This window comes from Thermobia domestica, chromosome 11 (assembly GCF_964235325.1).
Source record: "Thermobia domestica chromosome 11, izTheDome1.hap1.1, whole genome shotgun sequence".
Classification (NCBI taxonomy): Eukaryota; Metazoa; Arthropoda; class Insecta; order Zygentoma; family Lepismatidae; genus Thermobia; species Thermobia domestica.
Window position 1 is genome coordinate 63,867,747 of NC_137464.1, and position 24,602 is coordinate 63,892,348.

The window sequence follows — 24,602 nt, forward strand, 5'->3', positions numbered from 1 at the left end:
AAGTAAGCGTACTTTAAAACAAACAAACAAAAAACTTATAGATTCCAATACACAGATTCCTAATGTAGTAACCAATTATACACACTTATCTACAAAAACAATGACGACTTTATACATTGTTACATTTCTTCAGCCTGTAACGACGGATGCTATTTTACCTCCAGCGAAAAACTAAAAAAACGGTTCTTTGGTGCGGTGTTAACAAATAAGGACCTGTTATTATTTTTCATTTTCTTTTCTTTAACTTTGCAATATAAATCAGCTCGATATTTGTTTATAAATTTAATGCCACATTCACTACAAGGAAAGTCAATGCGTGAAGAAAAAAATTCAATCCACTGTATCTCAATAAATCTCTCAAGACTATACTACTTCCAAATTTCTAGCAGTTTAGAAAGAACATGAATGGAAAGGCGTAGATATAAAACACAATAGAACTGTATCACCACCTTCTGTATTTTTGAAGAACTTGCTTTTCTGACTGAAGAACTTTTGAAGAATGGGCAAGTCCTCTCTCGTTCTCTTCATTGATCTTCCAAAACAAAAGTAAGAGATCTTCTACAACGACTTCTACGAAATTAAGATGATCACGGATACTGATGGATGTTCAAGTGTCTGACATACATTCGTAAATTAGTCTTAATAGCATACGAACAACGGTGCTGAAATGCGACCAAGTTCGATGATCGACAGCTGACCAATTTACGGAGTAATAAGTAATGCATGACTTACAGGAAGATTCAGGTTTTACAAACCTAAAGCCAAATTAGCAATTTTATTATATTAAGACGGATTGTCACATGGTGGAAACTGGAATGCAGTACCCTGTAGGCTATGAAAGCTAGTCTTTCGAATATATATATGTATCTCTTCTTTCTTTCGGAGACAAAATCTTCGGATTCATATTTTTCATGAAAACTAAACTATTTCATCATTACAAAGTTCAACTTTGAACGGAATCCCAGTTTTTGTTTCCAAGTTTCATTGCACTGACTCAGTTGTTGCAAGTCGGTGCCATTTCGGTCCTATCTTAATGCCTTATACTAGGTATACCCGGCAGGACATTGATCTCATGCATTAAAAAAAAAACATGGACGAAGTTTAAAATTTCGAAGTGATCATAAAATGTACAGCTGGATGGCTCTTCTTAAAGATTTTTCACAGAGATCCCTATATTAAATAATAAGAAATGATATAGTTATTAGTCCGAATTAACATTTATCGAAAATTCTTGAATGAGGAACGACAAAGAAGTTCCTAAGAAACTCCATAAACAAAAAATCGTTAAATGTAATTAAAAGAAAATTATATTACGCACTGATAATACTGATTAAACTAAAAACTGAACTCTCAGAAATTAAATCTGTAACGAAGAGAACCATTGCAAAAGCTGTCTACCTCACAAGCTTTTCATGTAATAACGTCCAACGTCCCAAATTCTAAGAACGAGCATCCCTGGCATACAGCCCAAGTAGAAGTATTCCCAGCCAGATCAACTAGGAAATACGAAGTCAACGCATCGGCTTCTAGCATCAAATACTTCTAGCTTTCTGGATCGCTTGATTCAAGTAGACTTTCAATTCATTCATGATGATAGATGAACACAGAAAAATATGTCCGCATCCTCGAATCAAATCCTAAGTCACGCGCTAACCAACTACTACCTACATTAAAACATAATTATTATCTTATAAATGTTACGATTTTTACAATTTTGGTCATAGTGAAAAGAAAGAAAGAAAAAAGTGTCAGTCCCCTTTTAGACGAAAAACAAAATGGAAAATTGTATTTTTGAATACTTGAAATTCAATACTATCAATGAAACAATGCGAAATACTCACCATTACATGATTCACAAGCCTTTCCACCGATCGTAGCATCACCATTACTACTGCCATTAACTATACCCTTGTTGTTGTTAATTACAGCTGGATTTGGTTTATTACTGGAACAAGAAATTACACTTATTATTCCTCTTCCATTAAATATTAAGCAAATATGTATTCTTACTACTCCTAGTAAAGGTATGTGTTTACACAGTCCGTCAAAGCAGGTAGCATAAAAAATGAAATAGAGGACAGAATAACTATAATCACATGTTATTATTCTACATACATCGATCCTCTTTCGATACATGGGTGTAGAATGTAAAATCCCCTTCTGAAAGTCTTGTATAATTCTGTTCGGTTCACTGATAGCGGCCTTCTGGATATCAGACATGGAGTCAAACCTCGGCCTCTTTTTACTTAAATCCTAATTATTTTCATGTCCATTTCAACAATCTGGCACCTTCTTCGGAGGACTTCACCCCTGAATGTTTAAATCGAGTCTTCACATAATGGTTTTCTTCATTGGTTGACAAATACAATTTAAAGACATTGCTGAAATCCTGTAACTCAAATTATCACTCGCAAACTGTTGCGAATAATAAACGTATTTTCTATTCTTCCACATATATAAAGATTCCACTCTCCTTCATACGTTACTGTTGTCAATTACTAAAACAACACTTACGAAAATTTTTTGAAAATTTTCGGCAAGAATGAATGTATATTCACGACACCACTATAGTTATTTATTTATTATGGTGTTGTCTTTATTTTGGTTAATTCCAGTCTTTCTCAAGCGATCACTGATCAAGGTTTAGTTTTGGCTTCCAAGTCCTAATGTAGTATGATTCGTAAGTGGTGTTTTCGATTTAAAGTTAGTCTTATGGAGCAATTTAACCTCATTTATGATGTGTTTGCCTGAAGACAAATGTTTTAATAACCTAGTCTTATGGAGCAATTTAATCTCATTTATGATATGTTTGCCTGAAGACAAATGTTTTAATAACCACGACACTGCCTGTTGTCTTTCTTTGTTTTCATTCCGACAACTTTGTTTACATTGGCAAACTGCAGGTACGTGCCTGAAGAACTGAGACTATCTACAAAATAATTTTTGTATTTCGTAAAGTTGCTTTCTAATTTCATTGATAATTTTTGCGCTACTTTTAAAACCACACCTGTTGACAACTTTCCGAAGTCTGTATGAAAGTTTAGGCTACAAAGGGAGTAAAATTCATTCTGCTGAATTATCGTGATCGTTTACTACTTATATCTCAGTTCTACAGGCACGTATTTGGCAATTTGCCAATCGTAAACAAACTTATATCGGAATAACAAAAACAAATGTTACAACAAGAGTTAAAGAGCAAATGAGAGACGCCAATGTTCCAGATCAGGTGGTATCAGGATTATGAAAGCATTTGTCTTGAGACAAGCCTATCATGAACTAGGTTAAATTGCTCTATGAAACTTGCTCGCAAATCGAAAACGCCACTTACAAATCATATACATTGGGACTAGGCAGATGAAACTAAACCTTGATTACGGATCACTTGAGAAAGATTACAATTATATCATTAAGTTAGGCAATACCACAATGAATAACTAACTACAGTGGTGTCGAGAATAGAAATTAAAACTTTCATACTTACCGAAAATTTGTTGACTTTTCATAAGCATTGTTCTAATATACTGATTGGCAAGTCTGATCTAAGAAGAAGAAATGAATCCGTGTATACATGTGGAAGGAATTAAGTTTATTACAATTTCTGAATATGCTTTAATTCTGATAATTTGAGTTATACGGTTTCAGCAATGTCTTTATGAGGCTGTATTGGTCAAACACTAGGGAAAATCATCATGTGAAGACTCGATTTAAACACTCAAGGGTTATGTCCTTCGAAGAAGATACCACATTGCTAAAATAGGAATCAAAGTAATTAGGATCTAAGTAAAAGGAAATATATGCTAGGTACGTGAAATTAATTTTCTTCTTTGGGAATGATGGTGCATAAAATGAATAATTTAACATACTCTGCCCCGTAAGTTTGGATTTAATCTTGGGGAACAGAAAGACTGATAGGATATATATATATAAAGTGCTTAACGAGAATAGCCTTGGGACAAGGCGTGTTGTTATCATGGATGAGGAGTCATTCGTAAGAATCACGAATTACAGGTCTAACACGTCGCAATCTTTTCAAGAACTGATTCATGTCTTTGTAAACTACTGCTGTGATGGTGTCACCACCGAATATGAATTCTTTGTGAACCACACCTCCCAAGTCAAAGACCACCACCATCATCATCATCATCAAGTGTGACTTCTGAGGGCGCGTTTTCTTCGGCTGTTGAGACCTTTACCGAACCAACCTGCTAACTGGTGTTTTGTGAAGGCATGTACGTATGAAAAAGTGACTCGTTACCTGTTATTATCTTTTTGAACAAACCTAGGTCCTTGTCTGCCATTCCACCAACTCATGACTCGCACAAACTCGCCATTCTTCTTCTCATCAGTCAGTGTGTGGGGTACAAATCGGGGACAAAGTTTTCTTTTCTGAAGATCTTGTTTTACAATTTTCCTAACATTGTCTTTTCCAGTGTTCAGGTACTCGGCTATCATCCTTAGTGATTGGCAACGATTTTCAAGCAATTTCTGTCTCACCACTCGATTTGTTCTGCAGTTCGAACAGTTGTCAACTGTCACTTCTAAGGTCATCTGTGATCCTCCTGACCATCACGGGACCGAGAATACCAGTTGAAAACATGAGCTCGAGAAAGTTTCAATCTTAAAACTTAGTAGACGGATTGTGTATTTAATTACTAAAACTTCAAATTACATTCTATAATATAAGCATTAAAAGTGTAATTTATAAAATATATTCTTTTCCTTGCTCAAAGAGTAACTGACTTTCTTATTTTCTACCTTAATACTGGTGGATCTCCTGTGTATCATATTAAATGTTAGATTTCCTTAATGCACATGAACACTTCACGTAATATGTTTTTAATAGTGTGTAATGATATAGAAACACACTCACTTAAAATAATGACGCATCACAAAAGAATGAGGAATCGATACGTTAGTTAGACAATCAATGCAATCCTTAAATTATAAAGCTGTCATATTTGAAAATAGATTCCCCTCTATATCTGACCAAACGTTAAGCAAAGTGGCTGTGGTATACTCGTTGTGTGATAACGTTTTCACTAGTTTCTTGTAAGTAAAAATTTTGTATGTTTGCAACCTCCCTGGTTTGATAGTCTTCTAGGTGACTTACGACTCTTGAAATATATAACTTCGTGTTACTAACAAGCCTCTAAATTAATATATTTAACAGAACTAGAAATGACAAAGTGAAATTAAAACGGCTCACTAAATAGTTATTGATTTCCCTTTCTTTCAGAGTGTGATCTCTGACTAGGATAATGACGCCCATACTTACTAATTAGGAATGTAGACTTGTTTTAATTTAGATTCTGCTTCGACAGCCTTCACCCTTTTTTGTTGTACGTATCTATCAGTGGTCTTCCACATATAATAATATTCGATTATATTTTTCAAAGTCTTCCACGGTAGCTAAAAGAAAGAAAAAATGTAACATTCGATGAAATATGCACAGAATTTAGTGGGATAACGAGCATACATACAGTATATAGTAAATGGTAAACTTCAAGACTTACGAGATTTTGCTTTAAGGCTCAAACAATTCTGAACACAAAGAAGCAAGAAAACCTGATTTATGTTTAGGCTAAAAAAAACGTTTATATATAATTTAAAACTACAAGCTGTATTTTCATATTTATAAGCTAACACCGGCATATACGAAAACAAATTACATGAATATCTAGTCAGAAATTTCAATAAAAATAATTTAACTTACAAAATCCTGCCTAATATCGTTAAAATCCTTTCCATATTTTTCCAACGCTTCTTCAAAAAGATTCGCTTCGGACGCCGACCATTCTTCCATTTCATCACGACAAAGTACAGGTCCCGTAGATGGAACTAACGAACTTATTGCATCTGCAATGTTGTACCCATGCTTGTGTAACGTATCCATAGCGTGGAACTGAAATTAAAAATATATTTGTATGTATTTTCATTTATATAGTACCTGTTAAAATTAAGAATCTTCTACACAACTTCGCTGTGTACTTTGTTCTTAAATGGATAATTACAATATTTGCACAAGCGTATTGTGAAAGGAAAACCAGAAAATGACTATCATCATCCTTGATACTCAAAAATTCCAAGTTAATAAAAGTGACGCAAACATCTAAAAGAAAAAATGCAGAATATCTTACGAGTTTTTTCATTTGTGATTCTCATCCCTAACTCTTCCTACATCTTGACAGTGTTTTAAGAATTAGAGAGCAAAGTTTCTCCATAAGGAGCATCAAAGTTTCCCAAGGTTAATACTGAGCAATTTGTGGTCTATGTATCAATAGAAGATAACGTTCATAAAGAGGTAATAAATGTATGAAAAATGCTCCAGTAAGTGCAAGTCTCACAAGCGTGGAATTCACTTCATTAAATTTCATACATGATCCAAAAGGGGGAAACTATAATAATTTAATTAATAAGAAACTATTAATTATTATTTTCCTCTGAGGCGGACTTTTCGATCACGTTATGCATTTCTAAATGGACTGAAAGCGAGTGTTGAAGAAAGAAAGAAAAAAAGGATTGTAAGTTACACAAATAAAATTTAAACTCATGATTTCCGATGGTTCCTTATGTTTATTCATTTGTAATTTTAAACGTTATATTCTTCAACCTTGTGTAGAATATTTTAAAACTTTCCGCTGATTGGCCATTGAAATTTAACATTTATTTAATTTCTTTTGTGAATAGAATATAGGACTTTCCAAATAGGCCAGGTTATTCTGAACAGGAATACACATTCATTCAAATTTTATAGGAGACAGAAAACTTATCTTTCTTCAACGGAAATAACTACTTAAAATTGTCTTCTGTTATTCATCGGAAGTGATAGCGATAATGATAATTTCAAGGATAAGTGATCATATATTACTTTTCGAAAGTAACTTCAATTTTAGTGAGGCTTGAAGTTCGAGAACTGGAACTGAACAAATATTAAAAATAATTCTTTGAACAAGCAACATACTAAAATAACTTTTGAAAGTCTTAAATAATTAATTGCTTTAAATATATTAATATGCTCAAGACTATTCTTAGTGCAACTGAATGCAAGAATAAGCAACAACATTGAATAACTTATTTCGAACTTAAAAGGAATTTAAAACATGTGAGAATTTAACGTATTAAATAGTACAGTGTTATGTGCTACTAGAAAACATCTACAACTAATCTATCGTCTTCCACTTTGCTATCAACCTAAATTGAAATTTTGTTTGTATTATTATTTGCTCCTTCATGAAGATTTATAAAGCAAGAAACAACAGGAGTACAATGCTCTACAGCAGTGATGGGCAACTTATAACGTACTGTGGATCAAGACAAAATAAGAACAATATTTGGAGTCACTTTACATTTTCCTTTACCCCCGAGGCGGTGGTTCACTGCATGTTCGTAAGTAACACATCTGCATAATTTTTGTTCTATTTTGGGTATCCTGCTTTTTGTTTCATGTCTCCAAGCTAATTAGGGCTTGAGCTACGAACATTTAAAAATAACTATGAAATCTGCATTTTCCTAGAAATCGGTTTGGTAATCAAAACGTTAAGGAAATCATTTTTTCAATTAAAGTTCAAGCCTCGATTCTGATATATTATGATGGCCCAGCTTCTCTCTCCCTATTACAGAGTTAAAAAAATAAATAAATAAAAATAAAGTATACACTGTTTCATTTTTATTCGTGGCCCAGATGAAACACACTCCGCACAACACATTTTAAAACGAGAATAAGATTATTAGTTTAATCAGTTTATACAACTAGTATCTTAATTATTTCAACCTGAACACGAGACCATGGCATTAAGAGAAATAGTATTAAATTTATAATCCCTGAGCTATATTCAAGGATACTAAGTGTAACAAAAAGAAAAAATCCAAAATCGATAACTTACTAATGTAATATCTCGTGATGCAGCAGCAGCGCTCATATGAAGGCTGGGCTGTTTTACTGAACTTGAGCAGTCCAACGCACGAGCGAACGTTCCTACGGACCTGTAATACATCGATAAAATGAGTATTAATGGGTGAATTAAATATATGACTAAATATAATTTAGCTTAAAGCACAACTATGTATTTAACTACACGAAAATAATACAACTTTCTTCAACTTCCACATATGTTAATTTTTTTCACAACTACTGCACTTATTCTACATGTATAACGGGTAGATTTATCTTCATTTTCTTAATTCTGTTCATGTCTCGTATTACTGATACAAACTAATTTAAAGATTAATGGGGTCCAGTGTCTGATCAGAATTAATTAAATGAAAGAAAATGTAAATTTCGTTAACATCAATAACTCATCCTCTAATATAAGGAACAAGGGAAATAATAATAAATTTCATGAATGGATTGAATTTAAAACCTTACCACTTCAGCCAATATTCACGGATTGCATCTTTTAAGCCTTCACATATTTTGTGCCTGTTATCTTGTTCAAAATTACCGTTTACGCTCTAAATCTGATGATGATGATTGATTTTGACTTTAACGCCTCTTTCAGCAGCGAGGCTATGTGAGACGGGACCTACTGATTAACGTGGAATCCGAACCACATGAGCTACGGCCGGGAACGAACCTAGGTCTGCCATAGCATCCTTGAATTTCGAAAATAACTTGATCGCTTAGGTCTAGACTCATCTATATTTAACTGTGGATTTTTTTTTTTAAATATGACCTACATATCCTCCTTATTATTTTAATTTTTAATACATCTATAAAATTTTAGTTTCCGTTATATCATATGATGTATTATTTTCTTTTTAAAGCTGCGTACGTATTACTCTTGGCTATTCATTTTTGATGTTCTGTACATGTTTCTTTTATCCCGGTTGCGACTTCTAGTGATGAAATTAAATCTTTTAAGTTTCACGTCCCACGGTTATATCGGTTAGGCTAAAGGAGACGGTGATGATGAGTGATGAATGGAATGGTGGAATGAAGAAAGTGGGAGGAAACGGGAGAACCCCGAGAAAACCCACGCACACGGTATTTGTCCACCACAAAGTTCACTTGGCGGAGGCTGGGATCGAACCCGGGACCCTAAGCACCAGAGGTGAACGCTCTACCACTGAGCCACCGCGGCCCCTATTTCTAGTGATGAAATGTATAGTTCAATATATACTTTATTACTAGAAACAACAACTTGGTACATGCCAGTATTTTGCATTTGCTCGTGAATTTACAATGAACGACAGTACAAGATGTAACAACAGTAATTCTGTGAAACAAAATAATCAAAGATTAATGGAGATTTAGCAGATGCAGTTCGGGACAATTGGGATAGTGTTTAAGTACTTTTAAGTTTAATCTGTTCATAACACAACGCACCATAAAAAGTTTCAGTAGGATAATTAGGGGAAGTACAGTTGAAGTTTATAATAAACGATGTTCTGTAAATGGTAAGAAAATGGTGAATTTCTGAGATAGAATGATATATATATATTTCATGCTTACTTTGTTAATTGATCGCTTTGTAGGATATATTAGTAGAGTACTAAGATTTATTTTCAGATAGTTTGCGTCTGTCTGATGGCAGTGTTTCCAGCCAAAAAAATTAATTCCCGATTTTAGGTGAAAGATTCGGAAAATTTACCTTTTTACCCCTCTATTATTTCCCTCTTACTGGCTACATTGGAACAAACATACCACTATCTGAAAGCTTCCTCTTTGGCCTACAGAACGCACCATAAGTTTCAATAGCATAATTAGGGAAGTTGTAGCCCTGGTATATCCAGGATGTCTAGCAAATTTCTCTTAGCAATTTCCTGATATTTTCCCGACCATTTCCATATTTTTTCCGACCTAAGAAAAAATCGTAAAGTTAAGAAAGGTTAAAATGTAATGAAAAAGTGTGCAAAACCATACCCAATCAAATACTTTCTCCTTATTTATGTATACAATGATGTAATTTAATCCCGTTACTTCTTCTTTTCTTCTATAGTAGCGACTTCTTCTGACAATTGATTCACAATTTTCTGTTTCTTTGCTTCCAGTTACTTTAATTTCTGTTGTGTTTTTTTTTTTCAGCGGCTCTGCGATTTCTTTTCTGCCATCACTTTCCTACGATGTTCTTCGGCTTCCTTGAATCGCAAGTATGCATTTCTCATTGATAGTATCATCTGGTTTGGGAGAGATAGGAACCAGCTACATTAACAGCACACACACTACACGCTGCGCCACTAAAGAATCCTCTGACAAATTTTATATTATTTTCTTGTTTACGGAAAAACTCCTTTCTAAAGCTGCATTGCCATGGGAAAGAATTAGGCACGTCTTTACAACCTTGCAGAGATATACATCATTTGGTGATAGGAGACTCATCCAAGTCATCAAGTCTGCGTTCACTTCTTTTTTAAGACACCATTTTCTATTGCACATGTATCTGACCTACTAGAGCCTTGAATTCTCTGTCTGCCTTTTCTGCGTCCAACGCTGAGACAATACACTCTACACTAAAATTTCGGACGTTGCTCTCATTTGTTTAACAGCTTCTTCCTGTGAATAGAAATTCCTGTAAACGGTGAAGGGATTAAAAAACACCAGTGCATTTGTGAGGGAATACTTTAGCGGAGACTTCTGCTGTAGTTTGGAAACAAAAAGCTGATAGCATTCACGAACTTGTTTACGAAAACACCGTATTTTTTTTTCACTAACCTCTGTACATTTCCTTTCTGTACTAAATTAACATAGATGTTTTCATTTTTCTCCATAACATCAATAATTTTAATAACTGAGTGAGGATGCCATGTACAAATGGAGTCATAGAGGTGTCTGACTGATATTCGGTCAAGAAATATTACAGTCCTCAGCTAGGGATTGAAAAAAGCTAATTTTACAAGGAGCAACTTTTCTTTTAACAAAAGAGACACTGATCAAAGCTTTAAACTTTACTTTATTTTAAATTATAATTTGTAACTGTTTCGGATATCTAGCATATCCTTCTTCAGACACTATCAAACATGCTAAATATGTCTCTTTTGTTAAAACAATTAATCCAAAGCCATGAATAGTCTTACTATCGGAGCAACTTTTCGTTCAAACTCTCAGCTACTATTCTGAAGCTGCTACGGTTGAGTTCTTTGTCTGTTCCTTTAATGGTTTCAATATACTTTCTCACATCTGGTTATATTTCTTGGCTTCGCTTTGCTACTTTAGCATTTTCTACCCACCGAATGTGGTAAAATAGAATAGGAAATAATGACGAACCTGTTATTTCAGAATACTGAGCACGCCCTACTGGTACCATTTCGAACAAGTTATACAAGGCTCTAACAAAAGAAATCAAATCCATCCAGTTTTTTTTTGTATGTCAATCTTAAAACCACCGTGAACAACGTGAAGACTACGCGAACCAAGTTCAAAAAGTCGTGGAGCATCTGTACACGGGTGGCACAACGTTCCTCTTTAATTAGCTTAAAAATGCCAAGTTTATGTTTGGCCCATCCATTCAAATTTGCAGAAGCTTAGATGGCATAAGCAACTGCAATACATTTTGGAAACCATATAGTACGTCTGTAGCTGCACTGTAATCCATAAAAACAAAATTTAAATACCATGTTCTGACTCTGTTGTTGCTGTCGTCCCAGAAGTATACACTCACATCCATTTGAGTACTTTGCACAACAGGATTTAAACTTTCATCAAATCCAACGACATAATGTTCGAATTCTTGCAACAAGGATTTCAGTAAATGTTGAAAATATGGACACAATCCACACACGATGATATGACATTTTGTTCTTGTGCAATTTTATGTCACTAGCAATTGCACTGTCTGGAAACATCCTAGTAAAAAAGAACAACACTATTTTCACTACTGCGTAAAAAGTTGTGATTCATCACCGCGTTTATACACCACAAAATCTCTGCCTGTGTAACACTATCCTTCACTTTATATTTGTCCAGGGTCGAAGTACTAGTTGGAGAGATGGTTTCACTTGATGAGCATGTAAGAGGATCAGTGCTGGTGCGAGGTACGTCTACAAGTGATGCTGCCACAGGAACAACTGAACTTTCTTTAGGTTTTGTTGGGAAATGATATGTCATTGTAAAAATCTTGTTGAGTTGCTGCAAGGTTTTGACAGTTATCCGCTAGATTTTTAAAAGCATTTTTTATTATTTTTCTTCTAAAAAAAAATGGATCCTAAGATTATTATAGACAGATGTTATATTTTACGAATGGAAATTATGTTTAATAAAATAAACTTATCTGCTTCCTACATCATAGACACAGCCATTTTCAATCTAACGTATACTACAACCAAATGACTGACGAGTTGCGTTCTAAACAAAAGAATGGCTAAATGCGATTTTGTGAATGATTATATTGGAATTTTCAAATCTAAGTGCGGTGACACAAAGTGTTCACCTCAAGCAAATAAGCATAATAATTGTCAAAAACGTAAATTCAAATTTCCCGATTTTTTCGCGAATTCCTGACAAATTCCCGATTTCCCGACCAATTTTTTAATTTAAGACGAATTCCCGACTTTCCCGATTTTCCCGACTGCTAGACACCCTGCATATCTGTTTATTTTTGCTTCTGGGGCGTAAAAAGTGTCAAAATTTCATGTGTATGATGATAGAGATTTTTTTCTCTCTTTGTATGGCAGCCAGCGACTTCAGGTATTCATCGTACCTTGTCAACATAGGAAAGAATTTTTTTTTAGGTGACTTGGACCCATGTTGCAACAGTGATGCTTCGGTTTGGGTACAAAACCTCGCGGCCAGAACCTCGCGGCGACAACTTCGCGGACCAAAACCTCGCCTGGCCAAAACCTCGCGGCCCAAAATCTCGCCGGGCCGAAACCTCGCCTGGCCAAAACCTCGCCGCCCAAAACCTCGCGGGACAAAATCTCGCCGGGCCAAAACCCCGCCTGGCCAAAACCTCGCGGCCCAAAACGTCGCGGGCCAAAATCTCGCGGGGCCAAAACCTCGCGGGTCAAAATCTCGCCGGGCCAAAACCTCGCCTTGCCAAAACCTCGCGCCCCAAAATATCGCCATACCCAAAATCTTGCCTGACCGAAATGTAAATGTTCCAACGGATGATAAGGATGACGGTATAAAAGACGCTGTTTCAGAAGTATCACGGGTATTTGACCAAGTCCCGCAATACCATATGAAAATTCTATTTCTGTATTAGAGGATTTCAATGTGAAGGTAGGGCGACAGGATGTTTTTAAACTGGTTATAGGGAAAGAAAGTCTGCATAAGGAAAGTAATGACAACTAACGGGGTTAGTTTCGTGAACTTTGGAACATTCAAAAACTTAAAAATTTCAACAAAAATCTAATAATATTTATGAAAGTATGAAATAATATATGAGTTTTTACGACGTCCCTTGATTAGATTAAAGGAGACGTAGATGACCAGGATGAAGGAAATGATCGAAGAAAGTGGGAGGAAACGGGAATAACCCGAGAAAGCCCACGCACATGATGTTTTTTGTATCTTCTTCTTCTTCTTCTTATTATTATTATTATTATTATTATTATTATTATTATTATTATTATTATTATTATTATTATTATTATTATTATTATTATTAGACCTATTATTATTGTTTGTAATGTGGAATTGCATATTAAGAAACTCATTGGGTAAATTTTAAAGAAAAGTTTCATTCGCGGCGAGGTTTTGGCCCGGCGAGATTTTGGGCGGCGAGGTTTTGGCAACGCGAGGTTTTGGCCCGGCGAGATTTTGTCCCGCGAGGTTTTGGGCGGCGAGGTTTTGGCCCGGCGAGATTTTGTCCCGCGAGGTTTTGGCCCGGCGAGGTTTTGTCCCGCGAGGTTTTGGGCGGCGAGGTTTTGGCCACGCGAGGTTTTGGCCCGGCGAGATTTTGTCCCGCGAGGTTTTGGCCGGCGAGATTTTGGGCGGCGATGTTTCGGCCGCGAGATTTTGTCCGTATCCCGATGCCAACTACAAAAAATCTTAAAATTTGGTTAGGGAATTTTCTATAAATTTTCACCCCTACATTTCCGTCCCGCTGACAACACTGCAATGTAACTTATACCAAAAAAATAGCCGCATCCCTCTTAAAAAAAAATATCAATCGGGTAAATAGTTTTTTTTTTTTTTTTAAAGTAAAGCAGTAAGTCACTAACTGAAAATGTAGGAAAACGCCAAAAATGACCTGGGTCCGAAAGGGTTAATAGGTAAAACACTTCTACTGTTTCACATCGATGCTACCAAAATTCAGGAAAATAAGAAATACACTTTCTTGTAAATTCACACCCTCGTTACTTTAAATTAAAAAAAAAAAAAAAAAAAAAAACTATTAAATTCTCAGCAGAGAGTGGAATCAAACAAGCAGATCAAAATCAAATATTATTTAGAGTCCTTCACTGCTTATTTCACTTAAGGGATTTTAACCATACAAAAATATAAACTCTAAATTTGATATACCATTAATTATAAAACATATTTATACTATTCCACCCAGATTTCATAATATAAATATAGAACACATTTATATCATTTCTTCACTTATATTGTTATTATGCATACACATATGTCTTAAATATTTATCAATACATACTATTTTTATACTGTTGCATACCATAATGATATTACTTTTAATACTACAGAATAAAATGATACCTGGATATAACTAAAAATTGGTCGATTTGTCTGTCAGTCAAATGGTGGTTTGGTGTCCACACTAAAGTCTCCAACTCTTCTAAATTTCTATTGTCTGGTTCATCTGCAAAATAAATTATTATTATTTTTTTTTTAAGTAAGTGACGCAAAATAATACGGTACAAAAATATACTATAGTAACTTCTTGATTGTTCTTTTAAAAAGTCATCAATCATATAATGTTAAATTTCTGATTTAATATTTGAAAATGTTTAACAAAGGCTAAATGTGTCTTCTTTGAAAGAAAATAATCTCAACCAATCTCCTAACTATTAAACCTATATTGCAACAATACCATAAGACACCTTTTTAAGTGACGCAAAATAATATGGTACAAAAATATACTTTATTGTTCTTTTAAAAAGTCATCCATCATATAATGTTAAATTTCTGATTTAATATATAAAAATGTTTAAGAAAGGCTAAATGTGTCTTCTTTGAAAAAAAATAATCTCAACCAATCTCCTACTCTATTAAACCTATATTGCTACAATACCATAAGACACCCTTCTTTTCACATATCTATATATTTTTTTTAAATAAAACTTCCCTTCTGAGAACTGACGATCTTTTATGTCTTTCATGTTCACAACACTTCACACGCTTTTAATGAAGTACTGAGCGTTAATAATACACTCCTGACAAGGGAAGAGAGGAAGATTATATATCGAAGTGGAAGATGGTTTATATACCAATCGAAAGCACACATATTACGAAACTGTAATAAAAAAATTTCCGAATGCATATACTGTGAGAGTTATATGAATATACAGGGTGTCCAGAAAATCCGTTTTCACCCCTAGAAATCGCAAAGGATGAGACAGATGCCAAAGCAGGAAAACACGTGTTTGGTCATTTTAAAAGTACAACGTATCAAAGCAAAACGTGTTGTCCCAGGGCCACCCGCAGGGTCCCAGGCGGGGTCCAACTCAAAAATTGCAAAAGGTAAGGGGGTCAAGTAGCATGTCGTTGAAAACTTGTTGGGAAATGGGGGGTCTAGTAACATATCGTTAGAAACCTGTTGGGAAATGCAAGAGGATGGAACAAGTCTCGAATCTCTAAAATTACCCTGTGCAAAATGGCCTCCGTTCAAAATGTCATCAAAAACGTCATTGTAAAGTCTATGACCATCCCCAAAAAACCTGAAACGGTGAGACAGATGTCAAAACAGAAAAAAGCGTGTGTCATCTTTTCAAAAGTACAATGATTGAAAGTAAAAATATTTGTCCCAGGATCCTCCATAGGGTCCCAGACGGGGTCCTACTCAAAATTTTCAAATGGCAAGGGAGGTCAAGTAGCATATCATTGGAAAGCTGGCAGGAAATGAAAGAAGACGGAACAAGTCTCGACTCTCTAAAATTACCCTGTGTAAAATGGCGGGCGGTCAAATTGTACATCTTCATTTCGGTTCTCCAAGCGCATTCAGTTTCCATCTTTCAATCGGCAATTGTTGTCATTGTGAGACATTAGGACATATTCACTGTTCCTGCTGCAAGATTTTTTTTTTTTTTTTTTTTTGAAAAACATTTTATAATTGATAATCCAGACAACAAGTATAAGTATCACTATTGTACAGTCATAAACATAAATAAGTAAAGGTAAGAGTCTTTATTTCTTATGGCTCCAACCTTTACTTATTTATGTTCGTGGTTGTACATTGTATGTTAACTTGTCAGTTCAATACTCAAATATGTCAAATGTTATGTCTTTCGTTTTCCTTTCTTTATTTCTTAATTTGCTTTTATTTTATTATATTTTATTTATTTAGACATTATTAGGCCCAAAGAGCAGGATCTCACGGTAGGGGCATTTCTTTCTCTCCGTTGAGTACAATATTTAAAGTGAAAATAAACTAAAATCCGGCTACAGAAAGAACTAAAACGCAAGATGTTTGCACAGTGTTATCGTAGAGCGCCCAGGCTTGTTCCATCTGCTTTCATTTAATAACAGCTTTAAACGATGTACGTTCCTGGTTTGACATCTATCTGACCGTTTCATTTTTTTTTTTTTTTTTTTTTTTTTTTTTTGAGGGAGAGGGGATGGCCATACTTTACAATGACGTTTTTGCTGACATTTTGAACTGAGGGCAATTTGCACAGGATAATTTTAGAGTCGAGACTTGTTCCGTCTTCTTTCATTTCCCAACAGCATTCCAACAATTTGCTACTTGACCTCCTGTGCAATTTGAAAATTTTGAGTAGGACCCGTCTGGGACCCTATGGAGGATCCTGGGACAAATATTTTTACTTTCAATCATTGTACTTTTGAAAAGGTGACACACGTGTTTTCCTGTTTTGACATCTGTCTCACCGTTTCAGGTATTTTGAGGGTGGCCATAGACTTTACAATGACGTTTTTGCTGATATTTTGAACAGAGGCCATTTTGCACAGGGTAGTTTTAGAGATTCGAGACTTGTTCTGTCCTCTTGCATTTCCCAACAGGTTTCTAACGATATGTTACTCGACCCCCATTTCCCAACAGGTTTCCAACGACATCCTACTTGACCCCCTTACCTTTTGCAATTTTTGAGTTGGACCCCGCCTGGGACCCTGCAGGTGGCCCTGGGACAACACGTTTTGCTTTGATACGTTGTACTTTTAAAATGATCAAACACGTGTTTTCCTGTTTTGGCATCTGTCTTATCGTTTGCGATTTCTAGGGGTAGAAACGGATTTTCTGGACGGCCTGTATATTCATATAACTTGCACAGTATATGCATTCGGAAATTTTTTTATTACAGTTTCGTAATATGTGTGCTTTCGATTGGTATATAAACCATCTTCCACTTCGATATGTAATCTCCCATCTTCCCTTGAGAGTTACGAATATATTTTCTCTTCCATCTTTCGAAAACATTTACCTGGATTCTTTGAAGATGACATGTGTGTACCTGTCGTGGGCACGGAATAACGCAATTTTTACAGTCAAGAATGGAGAACCTAAATTTATTCGTTAGAAAACTATTTCTCAATGAATTCCAGTTGGACAACAATGCAACGGAGGTCAAGCAAAACATCTATGCAGCAAATGGGAAAGGTGCTGTGAGTCAAGTAAATGCAGGAATATGGTTGGTAGCTCCAGCATTCTATAAGAGGGAAGTCACATTAGCTTTCCCTCTCCTTTCTGCAAGCCCCTCTCCCCTCAGCTTTGGGTGATTCCAGTGATTTTTCATTTTGAACACTCTTTAAATTCTGATGGGTGTAAAAATATCACAGGAAAAATAGTAACAAATTGCATAATCATATATCCAACATATGTCCTATATACAGGATTATTGAATTTAACATTAAATACTATACTCAGCAGAAAGAATTCAAGCTTTCAAGAAGTGTACAACAATTGATGTTGCCAACACTGCTCAACAGATTTTTTTTCAATTTTCGTTTCTTAATCGACCCTGTAAATATTTCTCGGTTACATACCCATTAACATACTTGAAGTTGATACAAATAAATTCCAATCTAAAAGCACTCATGACAGACAAATGCCAACATAAGGATTAACACGTTCATTAGGGCTTTTAGATTGATAACACTTGGAAGAACTGAACAGAATATTAAATCTAGGGTCTATTAATAGGTACAGTTTTGTTATCATGGAAATATGGAAACAAAAAGCCTACTATATTATTAAGATGAGGGGAATATGGGTCAGAAAAGATATGTAAACAAGATGCCCCCTGTGGGTCTCATTTCCTTTCTATCCGGGGATATCGCACATAAAAAGAGCAAAACGACACAATTTTAAAGTTAAATTTAAGCCCCTCTAGAAACTTAGAAAAATAATTTAGCCAGTACAAAAATTATTTTGTGAACAAAACTAGCCGAAGTGGTATATATCAGGCTTATTGCGCTTGTGACGCCTTGTGTATTGAAATGATGAAAAGAAGTATCAGTACCAGACTAAAGAAACACGTTAGAAAGTCTCGCAAAAACAAAGAATCTGTTTTTGGCCTATCTAAGCATCTACAAATTACAAAACATTTAGTACAAAAAGGTAGAGGTGTTACATTATGTCACAAATAACTGAAAGGAACGTATTTGAAGCTTATTATATTACAACTACAAACACGCTTTGAACTACGGAAAAGGAAAGCTTGAAAAGGACCGGGATACGATTATGACAAATTTCATCAAGACAAAAATTAATACGCCAAATACTTTAATCTTTTAAAAATATACAGGAACACAAATTGAGGGTTAAATTTGTATATAAATTGGCAACAGTGTTAAATTTGAAAACACTGCACATACAGGATTTAAACTCACAGAGTGTTGGAAGACAGAACTCGCAGAAGATCATATAGGTAGCATTTAGAGTTAGTGTACTATCATAATATTAAGAGTTCATATATTTTCTTACACCATTGTTTGTTATAACATAAACATGTGAATAACAGCACACAGGATATTTTAAGCCTTAGCTCCGAAGAAGAGTACCTGTGAGATACTGGAAATATCGGCTAAACAACATTATTCTGGATACTTTTTTTTTTTTTTTTTCATATATTAGAATGTGTTCATATTTACGACGTATATTATTCCACCCACACATTTATATTATTTCTTATATAGAACACATTTATATTATTTCTTAACTTTTATTATTATTATTAAGCATACACACATCTTAATTACTACGCTCAATTACCAATTACAAAACCTATGTACTCATAATAATGGTAAAAAATTAAGAACTTTCACTTCTCATATATGTATAACATTTATTAACATGCAAAATAGGGACACGATAATGTCTGCATGATGCATTAAAATTCAGTATGTGGGGACCCGGATTTGATTCTCGGTTGGAACTTACGTGGTTTGGATCCCACGTTAAGTTGTAGGTCCACGTCTCACATAGCCTAGCTGCTGAAAGGAACGTTAAACCTAAAATCAAAACAAAAATTCAAGTATATATTTTATTTCGATCGTTTCTAAAACAAATGAGTAATTCACTCATTCGTTTTCAGCACGAATATGTACATTTACTATTTAAGGTAGAATCTGAATAACACGCGCTCCTAGCGGAAATTAAACTCTGAAATTCCATGCTAAAGACGCGTTTGTTAACCATACATCTACAAGGAACGCCAAACGATGCTTGCAGTTCCGCAAGCCTACCGGAAACCGAATTTACTGAATCCCCTGAGTGTTACCCACCTTAAACAAACTTTACATAACAAATAACCCGAATCTACAACAGTTCTGATCTTCAGGCTAGTAAAACAATAAAAATTCATGTTTATGTATCCTATTTCTTTGTACGGAATGAAATTTTATTTTCCGAAATTTTGCTAATCTCTACTTATTAGTGCTTTATAATTAGTTATTTGAAATACAAGTGTAACACATGTATGTCCGTGGCTTCATATGCATACTTTCACAATAATATTTCAGATTAAATCAGTTTAAAATGTACTTTAAGAATGCTCATTCGTTACTTAAATGCTTAAAATGTGTACACACATTAAGCGTTAAATTCCGACACCCTAATGAGTATTAAGCACGTTTCTCCCTTCATAATTTATATATAAGCGTCGTAAAGCAAGTACAACCCTTCACCGAAAACCTATTGTGAAGCACTTTCTCGCCCTTATGACTCTTTTTCTCGCAAGAAGCAGAACGAAAATTTCTGCTTCGAATCCTTCCTTTCCTGCATGCTCGGAACGACAGAGCTTAGCTTGAGGCTCTGCATTATTGCCTCCTTTCCCGTCTGAGTAAGGATGTAGGGAACGAATTTTTTCTGTCATGAAAACTGTGTAATTACACTGTATGTAAGGCTAGTCGTTTAAAGGGCTGCTCTACGACAGCAGCATATGCTAGAAAGAGCCAAGTCAGAACACATGAACAGAAACAAACATCAAGTATTATGACTTGCAGTATGTTGCAATATCTTTCATAGACATCAATCAGGGTTGCCAACAACATATTAAATTAACCACAAAAAAAAAATCCATCTTTCCTCATTGGTATTGGGAAAGTACATGACTTTGTGATTATATTATACAGCCGCCCCTGGATCTCCAAACTCAAATCTGGGCGTGGAAGATAAACCGTATACCGGTAGAATCACCATTATAGGTATTGAACACCTGCAACGAACTGTAGAGCAGAATTAGGTTCTTCACAATCCACCACTGTGTACAACCTCGATGCGTCAACAAAAGTTACCGCACGAACTGACTTCTGCAGACGCTCAGTGACGAGTGGAAGTATATCGTTAGCTTCTCAAAAACCCCAAGTATGAGCATTTGCTCTGACATATTAGGACTTCGAGTAAATAGACGTTTATTATTATTATTATTATTATTATTATTATTATTATTATTATTATTATTATTATCAAAATCTACATATGGGTAAACAGTGGTTGGATTCTGGTCATTTAAACAACTGGTAATCAAACGGAGAAGATTCGATCACAAGGCCTGATATACCGTGAATATTCCAGATGGTATTACACATTGATTTTTATTCAATCCAACTATGGCAAAATGCATGATGCTTTGTTTCGAAAACAATTGGCCTTGGTTAACTGAAGTTCTCATCTAGCATGACAATGTTTCACTACATATTGCACGTTCAATCCAACTGCGATAAATTTAAATAATAATAATAATAATAATAATAATAATAATAATAATAATAATAATAATAATAATAATAATAAGAAGAAGAAGAAGAAGAAGAAGAAGAAGAAGTGGAAATTGGGGCCTAAAAATTTCTTATCTCAAAATCTAAAAACTAGTATTATTGTAAATCTTAAGTATTGTGCCTTAATCTAACACCAAACTCTTCTAATGCAATCACATTTAATTTTTATTTTAACTATAAAATTTCGGAGGGGTAAGTTTGCAAATTTGTTTTTCAGCTACGACAATGTAAATAATTCTGAAACCAATTCAAATAGAAATATGGGCAGATGATCATACTATTGTTGATTGATTCACTGATTAAGAGTTTAGCAACCTTTCAGGAGCGAGATTATGAAACGTGAACCTACATCTTAACGTGAGATCAGAACCACATGAGCTACTACTGGGATCCAACCGCATCAAAGGCATACTAACCATATAGCAATAAGAGAGCTCGAAAGTTTGTTGTAAGCATCACAAAATCTATCTTCAATTATGCATTTTCTGCCTTGCTTGCGTCAAATTCTGAAACACGGTTTCTTGAGTACAAACTGTTACGATTATGTATCTACTCCATTTAAACAGATTCACAACTACTTGTTACTACCATCACAATGTATCCTGCAAGAGATAGCTTGTTATATCATAAATACTGTCACAAGTTTGAATGTGAAAACTCAGAGAGTATTAACACCAAGACAATTTATTTTGGTCATGTTTTACATTGATATGTTGTGCACCTGACACACGAATCATTTTTCGAAATGTCCCCCCTTGGCCTTAATGCAGGCACGATGTCTGTCCGGACACTGGTCAATGGTATTACGCACCACGTCCATGGGAAAATTGTTCACTGTTCAGGTCAAGGATTGTTTCAGACTGTCGACAGATGGATGCCATTTATGGCAGACCTTTGCCTGAAGGACTGCCCAAAGTTTGTAGTCCAACGTGTTAAGGTCCGGGCTGCTAGAAGGCCAATCAGCGGTAGAAAATGAAGTCGGGGACGTTCCGTGCCAGCCAGTTCTGGGTTGTTTTCGCTTTGTGGCCTGGAGCGGAATCCTGCCTGAAGGTCCACCTTTCTCCAGGGAACATGGTAGCACATAGTGGTTTCACTATAGGTGTTAGCACTGTGTCCTGCTACACCTTGGCAAATGTTTTAACACCTTGTTCGCAAAAATGCAGTTGAGTTGTGCTGAGTAGCTCACTCCCCACCAAACCATCACTGAGGCAGGATGATGTGCCCTCTGAACCCTTGGAGCTGCCTCAGCAGCTGCAGTAGATGACGTGGCATACATACGGTCATTTTGGGCGTTGTAGGCCTGCTCAATTGTGAACACCTTTTCGTCAGTGAACAGTATCCTTCTGTGCAGATTGTTGGCGTAACGCCGCAACAGTCTCTTTGATTTAAGGACCCTCTACGACATTAATGTTTGGGTCAGAAAGTGACCATTCCGCCTCTTATACACCCGTAGATGTAGGTCACTCCCGAGCACACGAGACATGGAATTTCTGCTGATGTTCATCTCAGCAGCCATCACACTTTGTGTTCGAACAGAATTTTTTCGAATTCTTGCTGCGACTGCTTTCTGGACCTGCGGGGTTCGTACCGTTCGTGGTCTGCCACTTCTTGAACGGTCGATTGCCGTTCCAGTCTCGGTGTATCGCTGTATGGCGCGATACACGAATCTCTTGCTGATTTTTAGGGGTTTCAGGAGGTTGAAAATCTCTCCTGCTGTCTTCCCGACTTTGTGTAGTGCAATTACTGCTACAAGATTTCCGTAATCGCCCCACTCCATTAGGACTTAGTACAATATCAACGTATGTCATGAACAGTCAAACACACACTACATGCATCTTCTGCTTTATTCACAGATGGCAGAACTGTGCCACTCCGGATGCCTACAGCGCCACTCCAAACTTTTTGATAGTATTTATAATATAACTACGTATAACGTTACTAACCTTCTTTTAGTAAGGGCGGTGTGTCTGCTTGATATCTACTTCCAACTCTAATTTCACCTTTATCTGCTAATAAAGTTTTTTGTTGTGGATCGAATACTAAGCAATAGAAAAATGTATCCTGTAACAAAAAAGAATCAAAAGCTTACTGATTGACAGATTAGTCTCTAGTTACGGCATAAAATAATATTTCATAAAGTTCCAAATATCAGATCGATTTACGAGTTTTACAGCTTTTCATACGGAACAATGCATTATGCACAAATACAAATTACTATCCTAGCACTCCCTTCATGAACACATGATAAAAGAAAAGTTACAAGCCGAAGTGCTGACAACCCACTATTTGTAAACCACTCCCTTCCCGCTTCTTCGACAAAAATGAATTATACAATATTGTATGTTTAATAATAAAATATCTATTACTAAACAAAACAACTGCACACGTCAAAAAATGCGCCGTGCAGAAACCAATCCATTATTGTTTTTAGAAAGAAAGATTATACCTTATACTACACTATTAGACTGTTAGTGAAGTATATATTGACAATAAATGAACAAAATCATCGACAGTTCTCAAAAAACTGCAGACTTATTTATTACTTGAATATTTATTTATGGAACAGAAACAAAATACCGTTTTAAGAAAATTGTTCGGACACACACTAAATCAATACACTATCCTTTCTGAAACGGTGGGGTAAATGAATTCATGTAAACGAAGACATGTAAGTAATACTGCTACAGCGTACTCATAGTAATCGAGAAAATAGCCTACTCATAGTCATCTATCTACATTCGAGAAAATCAACCAGGCACAGCGATCCACACCATTAAACTACTTTATGGACTTTTACAATGAGAATTGCACATTATAAGATTGTAAATGAGATATTTATTTTTAAATATGAACAAAATCGACTGAATCGCTTTAAGAAAACTGTTCACAAAAATCCACACTTACAAGTAAACCTCTTTCTTTAAAAAATAAATAAATAAATAAAATGAATAACAAGGTTAATCCGTTTCCATCTGAACAAATTAAAGTTGTTGCTTACCTGAGGTATTCCATCCCGCTACCATTAATTATGTTCGGTGCGATGGTCACTGATATGGACTATTGCACGATATCGCAGTTTTCATTACAATAGACATCGTTGTAGCTGCAGCAGGCAGTATATTCTCCTATTCCTGCTTGCAGGTTTTTCAGAGCCCATTTACTTTTCGAACCCGACGTAATGAAAGGCAACGTTTGAGAAGTACAAATGCACAGTAATCCATGGAACTAACATATGGGCTGTTAATGGGAATAACCTCGAATGGAATAACATGGATACCATTTGTAGCTGCCATTTGTCGGTAGAAAGCCA

General features: G+C 35.4%; 1 protein-coding gene across 3 annotated transcripts in view; it reads right to left on the reverse strand.

Annotated features, from left to right (window-relative positions):
* Positions 1–24,602, reverse strand: part of MTA1-like (metastasis associated 1-like) — a 211,053-nt gene that overhangs the window by 39,207 nt on the left and 147,244 nt on the right. For all 3 annotated transcript variants that reach the window (XM_081730472.1, XM_081730471.1, XM_081730470.1), the window contains exons 5-10: positions 23,236–23,353; positions 14,597–14,699; positions 7,884–7,983; positions 5,714–5,902; positions 5,276–5,409; positions 1,842–1,945 (exon numbers count right to left, since the gene is read on the reverse strand). In XM_081730472.1, the coding sequence (XP_081586598.1) occupies positions 1,842–1,945; positions 5,276–5,409; positions 5,714–5,902; positions 7,884–7,983; positions 14,597–14,699; positions 23,236–23,353 (748 nt within the window). The remainder of the gene's footprint in view (positions 1–1,841; positions 1,946–5,275; positions 5,410–5,713; positions 5,903–7,883; positions 7,984–14,596; positions 14,700–23,235; positions 23,354–24,602) is intronic.